At 40.4% G+C, this 13057-nt stretch overlaps 2 protein-coding genes across 2 annotated transcripts; one reads left to right on the top strand and one right to left on the bottom strand.

The window, feature by feature from the left end:
* Positions 1-3332: 3332 nt before the first annotated feature.
* Positions 3333-4003, bottom strand: LOC140183142 (uncharacterized). Its single transcript, XM_072231163.1, has 2 exons — positions 3656-4003; positions 3333-3452 (listed from the first exon to the last, which is right to left on the bottom strand). Exons 1-2 carry the CDS (start codon positions 4001-4003, stop codon positions 3333-3335), a joined length of 468 nt encoding a protein of 155 aa, XP_072087264.1.
* A 7437-nt stretch (positions 4004-11440) lies between these two features.
* LOC112786121 (uncharacterized) lies at positions 11441-12640 on the top strand. The gene has a single exon (XM_025829537.1). The coding sequence runs from the start codon at positions 11441-11443 to the stop codon at positions 12638-12640; it is 1200 nt and encodes a 399-aa protein (XP_025685322.1).
* The last annotated feature ends 417 nt before the right edge of the window (positions 12641-13057 follow it).

A 13057-nucleotide genomic window follows, 5' to 3' on the forward strand; every position in this document is an offset into this window, starting at 1 on the left:
GCCCGAGCATATATCAGACCACCTTTGAACATACGTTGCGGTTATCTTGGAGAGCTTCTCTTGTTTTACTGGTGAGCTTCCGAGATTCTTTTACTTTAGATAAGTGACCTTGTGACTAAGGTCCGACGTGTCCGAATTAATTAGTAGTTCGACTGAGTTTTAGCCCCGGACCAAGTATTATTGATCTAACTTGGTTATTTCTACACTACTATGTATTTCTATACATATATCCCATCCATTATGCCTATTGAATTCTTTGCTGTCTACGTTTCTGTTGCAACTACTTAGCTGATTAGGAAAGGTTTAACTAACATCCTAACTAACCTCATCAATTCTAGGTTTTCTTTCACTAATATCTCTATTAGGTGCATTCTATTTTGACTATATATGATTATTGTGGTTATACAATTTTTACTATATCTAAAAGTATAATTAAAATTAGGTGAATTTTAATAATTTTTTTATAAGTAGAGGGTTGGATATCTTTTATGACTTGCTCAATTATTATTAGAGAAATTGTGTTATTATGGTTAATACTAACTGTTCTTGCCTGAGTGAGTTGAGGTATAACTCGGCTCTTGACGAAGGTCGGTGATCCTTCCCAGCAAAATGTAGTATACGTCAGTTGACCGGAACGGGGGGTTAAGTACCTGCAAAGGCACTCCGATGCTTAAGTTAGCAAAGGGATATATGTATATGAATATTCTTCTTTCATGAAAAGATGATCCTACCTTTGGTTGTTTCCTTGTCCCTTTATACCTGTGTGGACGAGGTTGTAACGCCTGAGGAGAGGATTAATTTCATATCTGACGTTATCAATTAGAGATTAATGCTGTCCTTTAAGAAAGGTCGGTTATAATTGAGGATTATGTGTTTCCGAGCTATAACTCGTAACCGATGTTTACTGGTCATATCACAGCCTCCAAGCTTGTCCTGACTTAAAAGAGACAGGTTAAGCTTTTAAATGGTCATTAACGAGTTATAGTTCGGCATATGGAGCCCCCAGCTTAACGTGGTTCATTTAAGTATATCTGTTTTATATGAAAGGGTATAGGAGATGGAAAGTTAGTGGGAATTAATGTTTGTGGTTTTTCATGGCACGGTTTATTTATTGTGTTAATAACAGTGCACTATTTCCAAGGCATTGCATCTACCATTGAGAGTGGGTGGATGTTAACGGTGGATATTTACTTACGGAACTGAAAGGTTTGATTAAATGGATGGGAAGGAAACTTGGTATTTTTCTTTCGTTGCAGTAGGAGATATCAACAGAAGCTTTTAAGGAGAATGAGTACTAGAGGTTAGTGAATTTTCCTTCCTTTCTTACTATCAGAACTACTTTTCTTGATTTTGTTTACAAAAATGAGTGAGAGAAAGAAAAAATCATTACCCAAGGTTGAAGATAGTGAGTCTTATGACTGGGTGGACAGTGATGTTCAGATACGGGCTTCGCTATTCTTAGATGTAGATAGTGTGAGCAGAATGGTTCTATCCAGAATAGTGAAACCAGGGTTTCGTCTGGAATTGTTGCCATGCAACCGGTCCGATCGAGTCTACCATAGGAGGAAAGATTTTGAGAGTTTTTATATGTATAGTTGTGTGTTGGAGGAGTTGCGTGTTAAGCTTCCATTTTCCAGTTTTGAGTGCGATGTGATGACACAGATGAACTGTGCCCCTTCCCAAATCCATCCTAACAGTTGGGCATTTATCAAATGCTTTGAAATTTTGATGGAGTTTCTTGAAGTTGAAACAGACTTAGAGTTATTCTTTTCACTATTTCAAGCCAAGGGGTCTGGAAAGGGTTGTGGATAAATCTGAATAGCACTCCAGGTTTTTCTGTTTTAAACTCTATAAGTCATCATTTAAAGATTTTAAAGAAATGTTTTTAAAGGTAAAATCTGTAGATGAGGAGTTTCCGTTTTATCTTGATGAAAACTTGGGGGAGAAATTTCCCATGTATTGGTGTTGTCAACCAAATCATATACTAGGCCCCGAGCTTATCACTGGTCGAAATGAATGCATAATGTCTTTCCTGATTGAAATGGTTGATAAGGGTGGTTTAGTGTCTGTATCTGACTTACTCCCGTGGGAGGATAACAGATCGGCTGTGTTGGACTATCTAGGTGAGGAATTTTGTGAATGTAGGCTTATTCATATGAGATATGTTTGTTCTGCTAACTATATGTGCTACTTATGTTTTGTTTTTTTTTTTTTTTTGTAGCTGGGAAGTATCCTGGAGTATCGGCTTCAAGCTTAAGATCTCAGTTTAAGGCGAAGAATTTTGAAGGTTCCTCTTCGAACCTCGAAAAGGTTGATGGTGGGGCCGAGGTTAACCAACCTCCGAAGAAAAAGAGAATTGTGTTTAAGAAGAGGAAAACAGATTTGGTTGAATTGGATGGTGGAGGAAGTAAGGAAGAAATGTTACTACTAGAAGATTTGTCGAGTTTTACCTTGAAACAAGAAAAATTGCATGCTTTTGATAATGAAGGAGAGAGCTCTTCTGTTTGGTGTCTGAAGTTTCCGTTTAATGTCGTTGCTGATGAAGTTGTTCAATCATCCACCGATGTTTCTTTGGTGGAGGAGGTCGGGGACATAGGAGTCGATCAATTTCTGCAGGTGAGTTTTGTTTTCCAGTCTTGTTGATTTATACAAAAAATAATATAGTGACTCACGCATTGCCTTTTAAATGGCAGGTACTGGGTTTTCGGCTTGCCAGTATTGGTCGTAGTCAAGAGAAGAAACACAAAAAGTTCTCACATGATGCTTCTGCAGCTGTTGCTCTAAAAGAGGAGCTTCTATTGAAGGAAAAGGCCTTATCTGATCTGGAAGAGAAATTTGCTGAAGTTGAAAGTGAATTAAAGGTTGAAAAAGAAGGTCGGGAAAAGATAGTGGAATTGTTGGCGAAGAAGGAAGATGAACTCGTCAGTTTAAGTAACCGAGTTATTGAATTGACCTCTAAAATGAAAGAAATGGAGAATGCGAAAGAAGGTGACATTCTGGATGCGTTTGCAGAGGGGTTTCAGTGAGCTGTTAACCAGGCAAAATTTCTTGTACCTGAGGGGGATTTCTCTGCTATGGATCCTGGAAAAATATTTCGTAATGGCGAGCTTGTTGATGATGAGGAAGCTGCCGAGGAAGGCGATGACAACTTACCTGATTAGTTTTTTTTTGTTGGTCTGTTCATCATTTTGGGCTGTGTTTTGCAGAGGGTTCTGACTTTTTGGAATAGAAACTGTTATTTCTGTATGTTATGTACTGGAAACTTTGGTTGTTATTGCTGAATGGTTGTTATGATTCTGTCTTATCCTTATGAGGATATCTTGATTATACTGTTATTTAAGCATTCGGTAGTGCTTAAATGTTGTGCATTCGTGATTGAATAATGCGACTTGGTTATGTGGTTGGCAACCCTTTCGTAAAAGGTCGTTGTGGTCTGATAGTTCGGTAACAACCTTTAACATGAAAAAAAGAATAAAAATTCGTAAAAAATATTGGGTATTACTTATAAATAGTACCTTGACATTTTATATGTCGGTAAGCTAGCCTCGTTAAAACCTTCTTGAGCAAAAACCTCTTTTGGGAAAAATCTCAAGATAGGAAAAAGAGTACTAGCGTGCTGTTGTCCTTAACTGTAATATTGTTTTAGTGAGTGTACATTCCATGTGCTGGAGATTTTGTTTCCATCTAAACGCTCTAACTTGTAGGCGCCTTTCCCTACAACTTCACATATTCGGTATGGACCATCCCAAGTTGCTGCGAGCTTTCCGTGGGTGGAAGGTCGGCGAGCTTGTTCTGTTTTCCTTAGTACTAAGTCGCCGATGTGGAATCCTCTAGGAACTACTTTTCTTGCGTGTCGTCGGGCAAGTTGATGCTGTAATGCTCGGTGTCGAACAGCTGCTATATCTCGTATTTCTTCAGCCAGGTCAAGCTCGGCCGACCAAGCTTGGTCGTGATTTGTAGCTTGCGTTCGCAGGGAGCTTTGTGAGACTTCTATGGGGATCATCGCCTCCGAGCCATATACTAGACGAAATGGAGTTTCCTTTGTTGTTGAATGTGCTGTAGTATTATATGCCCATAGCACTTCAGGAATGAGCTCGGCCCACGCCCTTTTTGCGTTATCGAGTTTTTTTCTTAACGCTTGTAAGAGGACCTTGTTTGCTGCCTCTGCCAACCCGTTTGATTGTGGGTGTTCTACTGAAGAGAAGTGTTACCTGATTTTTAAATTCTGCAAAAATTCTTTGAAATTATGGTCGGTAAATTGTCGACCATTGTCAGTAATAATGTGCTGTGGTATGCCAAATCTACAGATGATATGTTTCCACACGAAATTAATCATTTGTGATGATGTTATTTTTGCCAAAGGTTGTACCTCGATCCACTTAGAAAAGTAGTCGATGGCAACTACCAAATATTTTACCTGTCTTGAGGCAGTGGCGAAAGGGCCGAGGATGTCAATGCCCCACCTATCAAAAGGCCAGCTTACCACTGAATGGTGAAGGTGCTCGGCAGGTAGGTTAATGATCGGTGCGTGCTTCTGGCACTTGTCGCAGGTCTTGACCTTTTTTCTGCTGTCTTCCCACAACGTGGGCCAGTAAAACCCGGCTCGTAGAACCTTCTGTGCTAAGCTTCGAGCTCCAGAGTGTATTCCACATATGCCTTAATGGGCTTCGGATACAACAAGGTCGGCTTCAGCCCTGTCCAAACACTTTAAGAGAGGTCGAGAATAACCTCGCCTATATAAAACATTATTTAGCAATGTAAAGAAAGATGCTTGTCTTTTAAATTTTTTCTTATATTGAATTTCATCGGGAATAGATCCATGGCGGAGGTACTGAATATAAGAATTTTGCCAACTGTCTTTATTCAGAAATCAATGCTTGGTTTATCTAGAGTTGATTGCAACAGTGTGGCAGTGTGTGCTTGCGTGGTTGCTAATTTTGACAAAACATCTGCTCTATGGTTTTGTTCTCTAGGTATGTGGTGGATTTTAACTTCTGGGAAGTCTGCTAGTAGTTGTTGAACAACATCTAGATATTTTAGTAAAATCTGATCTTTTGTTTGGAAACTTTTATTCACTTGTTGAACAACTAATAAAGAGTCACAATATATTGTTAAATTGGTAATATATAAATCGGCTGCTAACCTGAGCCCGGCTATGAGGGCTTCGTACTCCGCTTGGTTATTACTGGCTTTGAAGGAGAAACGGAGGGAGTGTTCCAGAGCTATGCCGTCCGAGCTTTCCAGTAGCATGCCAGCTCCGGACCCTTGAGGGTTTGAGGCACCATCAACAAACAAGGTCCACGTCTGGATTTCCCGTTCTGGATGTGAGCTTGCTAATTCAGCTACGAAATCGGCTAACCATTGTGGTTTGATGGGACCTCGTGGTTGATATAAGATGTCAAATTCGGAAAGTTTGATGGACCACTTAATTAGTTAGCCTGCCAGTTCAGGTTTACTGAGTATCTGACGAAGTGGGTGATCGGTTCTGACGATGATTGTGTGGCTTTGAAAATAAGGTCGGAGTCATCTTGCAGAGAAGACTAGGGCCAAGGCGAGCTTTTCGAGCCTTGGATAACAAAGTTCCGCATTCTGTAATGACTTGCTCACGAAATAGACAGGCCGTTGCTGCTTGTCTTCTTCTGTAGTGAGAACAGAGCTAATCGCTACATCAGTGATAGATAAATACAAATATAGTGGTTGGCCGAGCTTGGGTTTCTGTAAAATAGGTGGTTTTGAAAGGAGTTGCTTTAAATCGGCGAATGCTATTTCACAATCTTCATTCCAAGTAAAGACTTTTTTGTCTTTCTTCAGACATTGAAAAAAGCTGTGTGATTTAGATGCTAAGCATGGGAGGAATCTGGACAAAGCGGCCAATCTGCCTGTTAAACGTTGCACTTCTTTTATAGTCGTCGGACTTTGCATGCTAAGTATTGCTTGGCACTTCTCTAGATTTGCCTCAATACCTCGGCTTGTCAGGATGAATCCAAGGAATTTTCCGCCGTGGACGCCGAAAGCACACTTCTCGGGGTTCAGCCTCATGTTATATTTCCTGATTTGTGCAAATATCTCATCGAGGTCTTGTACATGAGGGTGGCCGAGCTTCGTTTTGACGACCATGTCGTCGACATATAGCTCGATGTTTCGGCCGATTTGTTCCGCGAAGATCTTGTTCATGAGTCGTTGGTAAGTTGCACCTGCATTCTTTAATCCGAAAGGCATAACATTATAACAGTAGCTACCATATTCAGTTATAAATGCTATTTTTTCTTGGTCTGATGGATGCATAAGGATCTGATTGTAACCAGAGTATGTATCCATGAAACTCAAGGTGCCATAGCCACAAGAATTGTCAACTAAAGTATCAATACTCGGCAAAGGATAAGCATCTTTAGGGGAGGCCTTATTTAAATCAGTGAAGTCGACGCACATGCGCCATTTATCGTTATTCTTTTTTACCATTACGATGTTGGCCAACCACGTTGTGAAGCGGAGTTCTCTGATAAAGTCGGCGTCGATGAGCTTTTTAACCTTGGCCACGGATGTTAATTGTTTCTCGGTTCCGAGGTTTCTTTTCTTTTGGGAGACCGCCCGAGCTGTTGGATTGATTGCTAACTTGTGTGTGATCACTGATGGGTCTATTCCTGGCATATCCCCCGAAGTCCAAGCAAATAGGTCAGCGTTCTGGCACAAGCAATTGATCAGCTTTTGTTTTTCCTCATTGTTGATGGATGTTCCGATGAATGTGAACTTGGTTGGATCCTCATTGAGGATGACCTTTGTCAAATCTTCATTTGGCATAGGGCAATCTTCAAAGTCGGCTCGTGGATCAAGCTCGTTTAGCATTGGTCGTCCAGATTGTATTGAATCGACACGCGCCTGAGTGCTTCTTTTAATCGGCTTTAGGCTGGTATTGTAGCATTGCTGAGCTTCATGTAGATCACCATGAACAGTTGCAACTATATTGTCTTGTACAGGAAACTTGATACAAAGATGAAAAGTTGAAACAATAGCAGCAAATCTATTTAAAAAAGGTCTTTCCAATATAAGATTATAAGGACTAAAGCAATCGACCACAAGATATTGTATATCTTGGGTCTTAGTTAGGGGTTGCTCACCGAGTGTGGTTTGTAACCACACTGATCCTAGCACAGGGACTCGTTCTCCTGAAAATCCGACTAGATCTCCCGAGTAAGTTTGTAGGATATGAGTGCTGAGCTTCATTTTCTGGAATGTGGCGAAGAATAGTACGTCGGCGCTGCTTCCTGGATCAAGTAATACTTTCTGAACTATAAGGTCTCCTAATTGAATCGAGATCACCACGGGATTGTCATAGTTGACGTGGTTGGATTTGAAATCAGCACAGCCGAAAGTCATCTCGGGAACGTCCGGGGTTGGTTGAGGATTGCTGGAAGAATGTCCAACTGCCAACATAGCTCTGTATGTGCGCTTTCTCCCCGAGTTTGTCTCTCCTCCACTGGCGTAACCTCCTGAAATATAGTTAATCACCCCTCTGGGTTGAGCCAGGGTTTTGTCTTTTTCTTTGGATGATGAAGCGGTTGCAGGTTGGTCGGAGTTTGGAATTTGGCGTTTCTGCATGTGTCCTGCAATGAATTTATCAAGGTGTCCTTGCCGTGCTAAGCGCTCCAGGAGATCCTTAGCAATCACACATTTATCTGTAGTATGGCCATGCTTTTGGTGAAAGGTGCAGTATTTCGATTTATCAACATTTTTTGGCTCAGGGTAACTGCCGGCCTTACGGGGTGGCTTGATTAACTTGGAATTTAATATTTCCTTGATAGTGTCGTCTCTTTTGGTGTTGAAATGTGTGTAGGACTCATAGCATGGCACGGGCTTGAAACTTTTCTTGCTCTCCCGAGTTTTATCATCATCTTTCGCGAAGGCTGACTTTTCTGCTCGTCGTGCTTGACGGAGCTCTTCGATGTCTATCTGTCCCTTGGCCTTCTCCCTAAACTCAGCCAGAGTCTTTGGCTTGGCTACTGCAATAGCTTCCTGGAATTTGCCAGGTCGGAGGCCGCTTTTAATGGCATGCAAGTGTACCTCTGGATGTAGATCAGGAATTCGCATGGCGATCTTTGTGAAACGGGTAATATAATCCTTCAAACTTTCTTGCGGATCCTGCTTAATGGTAGTCAGATAATCGGAATCATGCAGGTAAATTGCTGACGCTGTGAAATGGTCTTCAAACTGCTTTGCTAGCTCCTGGAAGCGGGAAATAGAATGTGAATTATCTGGGCAGTTGGAAATTCATGATGTTAGCCGTAAAAGGTCCTGCTGAATTGTCGCGCTCATCATTCTCATCCTTGGGTGTAGCCTCCTCGTTCTGATGATCGGCATCGTCCTCCTGAGGCGTCTCCGAGACATGAGTCGGTTGGGACTGTCGTTCATCATTCTCTTGTCGCTCGCGACGATCATTGTTATGTTCCAGGAGAGCATTAACCAATTGTTGAATTTGTTGTTGCATTCTTTGGTTTTCTTCTGTCATGTGCTGATTTGCTTCAGCCATACGTTGATTTGCTTGCTGGAGCTCAGTTACCATCCGAAGAAGCTCGGACGGGGTGGGGGGAGGGGCATCGGCCATCGTCAAGTGTTAGGAAATCAAAGGCTCGCGAAAGGAAATATCTCAAACGAGGCCCTTCCTCTAGCGCCAATCTGTTCTTGCCTGAGTGAGTTGAGGTATAACTCAGCTCTTGACGAAGGTCGGCGATCCTTCCCAGCAAAATGTAGTATACGTCGGTTGACCGGAACGGCGGGGTTGAGTACCTGTAAAGGCACTCCGATGCTTAAGTTAGCAAAGGGATATATGTATATGAATATTCTTCTTTCATGAAAAGATGATCCTACCTTTGGTTGTTTCCTTGTCCCTTTATACCTGTGTGGACGAGGTTGTAACGCCTGAGGAGAGGATTAATTTCATATTTGACGTTATCAATTAGAGATTAATGTTGTCCTTTAAGAAAAGTCGGTTATAATTGAGGATTATGCGTTTCCGAGCTATAACTCGTAACCGATGTTTACTGGTCATATTACTAACTATTTCTCTAACCTTAATTAATTAAACCAAATTCTTGAATCATGATAAACCCATTTTTTCAAGTTACATTAATTTTTAAAAAAGTCTCATTTTATAATTTTTCAATTTTTGAATCCATCCAATTTTCCTAAGATGTTATAACCCAAAACAATAAATAAATAAATAAAACTAAATCAAAAACTGAAAAGAAAAAAATAAAACAAAACAAAATCAAAAGTAAAAATAAAAAATACGTACAAAGGAATTAAGGGTGGACATTTTAGAGATATTGATAGTAAGTAATTCAATATATATGTAATTCAAATTATATGCATTTCCATCTTTAAAAGTCAGGGACGAACATAAAGGGGGTAAAAAGTAGCATCGACCTCCTCCTAAAATTTTAAAAAATTAAACCTATGTATGAGACATTGAGACATGTATTTAAGGGAATAAAAAATATTATGTAATTTAGTGACTTCATAAGTATTATTTTTTATTATGTTTATGTGTTAATTTGTTTAATTTGTTTAATTCACTAATATTTTTTATTTAACCAATTTAATTTCTATATACGCATCTCTATATCCATTTTTAAAAAATTTGTTTGCTTTTTTAGTAATATTAACATTTTTAATATTGTGTTATTATATAGAATATTAATTATGATTTATATTATTATATTTTTTGGTATATGATATTGTATATTTTAGATATTTCTTTTTAAAATACATATTATATCTCAATAACTTGTATGTAATGACAAAAATATAATAAAAAAGATTATTAAAAAATTCATTTGAATTTGGTCCTTACATATTAAAATTTATGGATCTATCACTGTTTAAAACTGTTTGCCATTTTCAATCTCTATTTTGTTTTTGTTTTTGCAATAATCAAGACTTTTAGTAAACTAACTTTTTAGACTCTATATGTTAGGAATTCTCAAAAAACTAAGTGATACGATTAGACTTCGATTGATGAGTTGAATCTAGATCTATAGAAAAAATATATTATTATTATTATTATTATAACAATAATAATAACTGATATGGCCGTTACACATATATAACTCGGCATCACACGATAATAACTCGGTAATCTGCGTTACAAACACGGCCTTTATGAATTATAACTCGGCAAACTAACGTTATGGATCAAAACCGCCGATTAATATGGCATTATAACAATATACGTTATTAATCCTCTCCAAAACCGACGTTGAAGGAAAATCGTAACCGATAAAAGCACCGACCATATAAAAGCAAGGTAAGAGTATCTTTTCAAACAGATCCGAATTACACATTGTACTGACTTAAGCATTGGAGTGCCTTTGCAGGTACACTCCCCCCCCCCCTCTTTTTTCACCGTCCACGTATTCACAAGTCCAAAGGAAAAGCTCGGAGTCAGCGAGTAAACAGCTCGGCCTCTTAAGGAGATAGCTCGGCAGATATCCATCACAAGGAGCCAATCTATTCTACAGGCAAGAACAATTGGCGCCCACCGTGGGGCCGAAGAGATAAATTTTTTCCTCTTTTGGTCTCAATCCCCCCGCCTGTACCTATGGCTGACGTATTACCTCCTACCTTGTCCGAGCTCCTCCGGATGGTGGCTGAGCTACAACAGGCCAATCAACGAATGGCAGAAGAAAATCAGAGAATCGCCGACCAGATCACCGAATTGAACAATGGCCGGATTGAAAATAACAATGCTAATCCGCTTCAACCAGAGGATGCCGAACATCATTCTGACCCCACTCATGTGTCTAAAACCGTTCGAGTCGAGCACGCCCGGCCTGAGGACGAGGATGAGGAACTGGATGAGCTTGTGGGACCCTTTACACCAGAAGTGATGAATTTCGAATTACCACGAAGATTCACTTTGCCACTGACCCTCACGCCTTACGACGGAGTCGGAGACCCAAAAAAGTTCATCAAGAAGTTCCGATCAATAATGATCGTCAACAGTGCATCTGATACCGTTTTGTGTCGTTGTTTTTCTAATTATTTAGACGGTTCTGCACTTGATTGGCTTTGTGCTTTGCCTGTAGGTTCAATTTCACGATTCCAACAGCTGGCCAAGCTATTCGAGGATCACTTCGCTGGATCTGCAATTTATCTGCATGACTTAGATTATCTGAATACAATTAAGCAGGGACAAAATGAGAGCTTGAAAGACTATATGACTCGTTTCACGAAGGTCGCCATAAGCATACCTGACCTCCACCCTGAACTCCACCTTCATGCAATCAAAAGCGGACTCCAACCTGGGAAGTTCCAAGAGACGATCGCAGTATCCAAGCCAAGAACATTGGCCAAATTCCGAGAGAAAGCCAAGGGCCAAATTGATATTGAGGAGCTTAGACAAGCTCGGAAGTCCGACAAGACGAACTAGAGAGACGAAGAAAAAATGCCTAATAGTAAGAAAAATTTTAAACTAACCCCTCGCTTTGACTCTTACACACAGTTTAACGCCAAGCGGGAGGACATAATTAAAGAGATTCTGAACTCAAAGTTGATCAGACCACCAAGAAAGGCAGGCACGTATCAAGATACAAAAAATGTCGACAAATCCAAGTACTGCGCCTTCCATCAAAAGCACGGCCACACAACTGACAAATGTGTGGTCGCCAAAGACCTTCTGGAACGTTTGGCTCGGCAAGGTCACCTTAACAAATATATTGGAGGACACATTCAGAGACGTACTCCAACCTCTGGGGGCAATGCTTCATCCGAACAACCAAACCGAGGAAAAGACAAGCCATCCTCGACTCAATATGAACAACCACGAGGTATCATTAATTGTATTTCAAGTGGAGGTGCCAGTGGGGGCTCATCAAGTTCAGCTAGGAAAAGATCTTTTCGAGCAGTATACTCGGTCGAAGGAGCACAGCACGAGCACCAACTAACACCTCAATTCTTCAAGATGACGTTCACGTGGGAGGATTTCAACTCTAATATTCAAAATTTGGATGACCCCGTGGTTAACACAATTCAACTGGGATACCTATTAGTAAAGAAGGTACTCTTAGATCCGGGAAGCAACACTGACGTCCTGTTTTACTCTACATTTCAGAAAATGAAGCTAAGCGATAACAGGCTGCAACCAACCGGGGGAGACCTTGTCGGTTTCTCGGGCGAGCGAGTCCCAATACTCGGATCTGTGTGGTTGAAAACCACACTGAGTGAGAATACTCTATTCAAAACATGTGATATTCAATATTTAGTAGTTAATTGCTTTAGCCCATACAACCTTATACTTGGCCGACCTTTCTTAAACAAGTTCGGCGCAATCGTATCCACAGTTCACCTCTGTGTCAAGTTTCCTGTACAGGATGAACACATTGTTACCATCCATGGTGATCATAAAAAAGCACGGCAGTGCTACAACATCGGAATGAAGTTCAAAAATGGGACAACACAACCTCAAATCAACAATGTCCTCGTCGTAGACAATAGCGCGGAGTTTGCCGATCTGGATCCTAGAGCTGACTTCCTAGAACGACCTACACCAACAGGCGAGTTACAAAAATTACATTTCAATAAAGACCCTAACAAATACACCTTTGTAGGAACAGCAATAAACAAAGAAGAACTAGCTACGATATAAGAATTCCTACAAGCAAATGCTGATTTATTTGCCTGGATGCCTTCCGATATGCCTGGCATCAACCCGCAAATTATCAGCCACAAACTGGCCATCAACCCTTCCGTTCGACCAATTCAACAGAAGAAAAGAAACCTCGGCAAAGAAAAGAAACGAGCTTCATTAGAAGAAACTCAAAAACTGATTAATGCCGACTTCATCCTAGAGATCAGATTTACTACTTGGCTCGCCAATGTCGTCATGGTAAGGAAGCAGAATGGTAAGTGGCGCATGTGCGTTGACTTTACTGACTTAAACAAGGCATTCCCGAAGGATTCTTATCCCCTACCATCCATTGATTCTCTGGTGGACAACGCCTCTGGTTATGCCACCTTAAGTTTCATGGATGCATATTCGGGCTATAATTAGATCCTTATGCAC

The sequence above is a fragment of the Arachis hypogaea genome, chromosome 20 (genome assembly GCF_003086295.3).
Source record: "Arachis hypogaea cultivar Tifrunner chromosome 20, arahy.Tifrunner.gnm2.J5K5, whole genome shotgun sequence".
Classification (NCBI taxonomy): domain Eukaryota; kingdom Viridiplantae; phylum Streptophyta; class Magnoliopsida; order Fabales; family Fabaceae; genus Arachis; species Arachis hypogaea.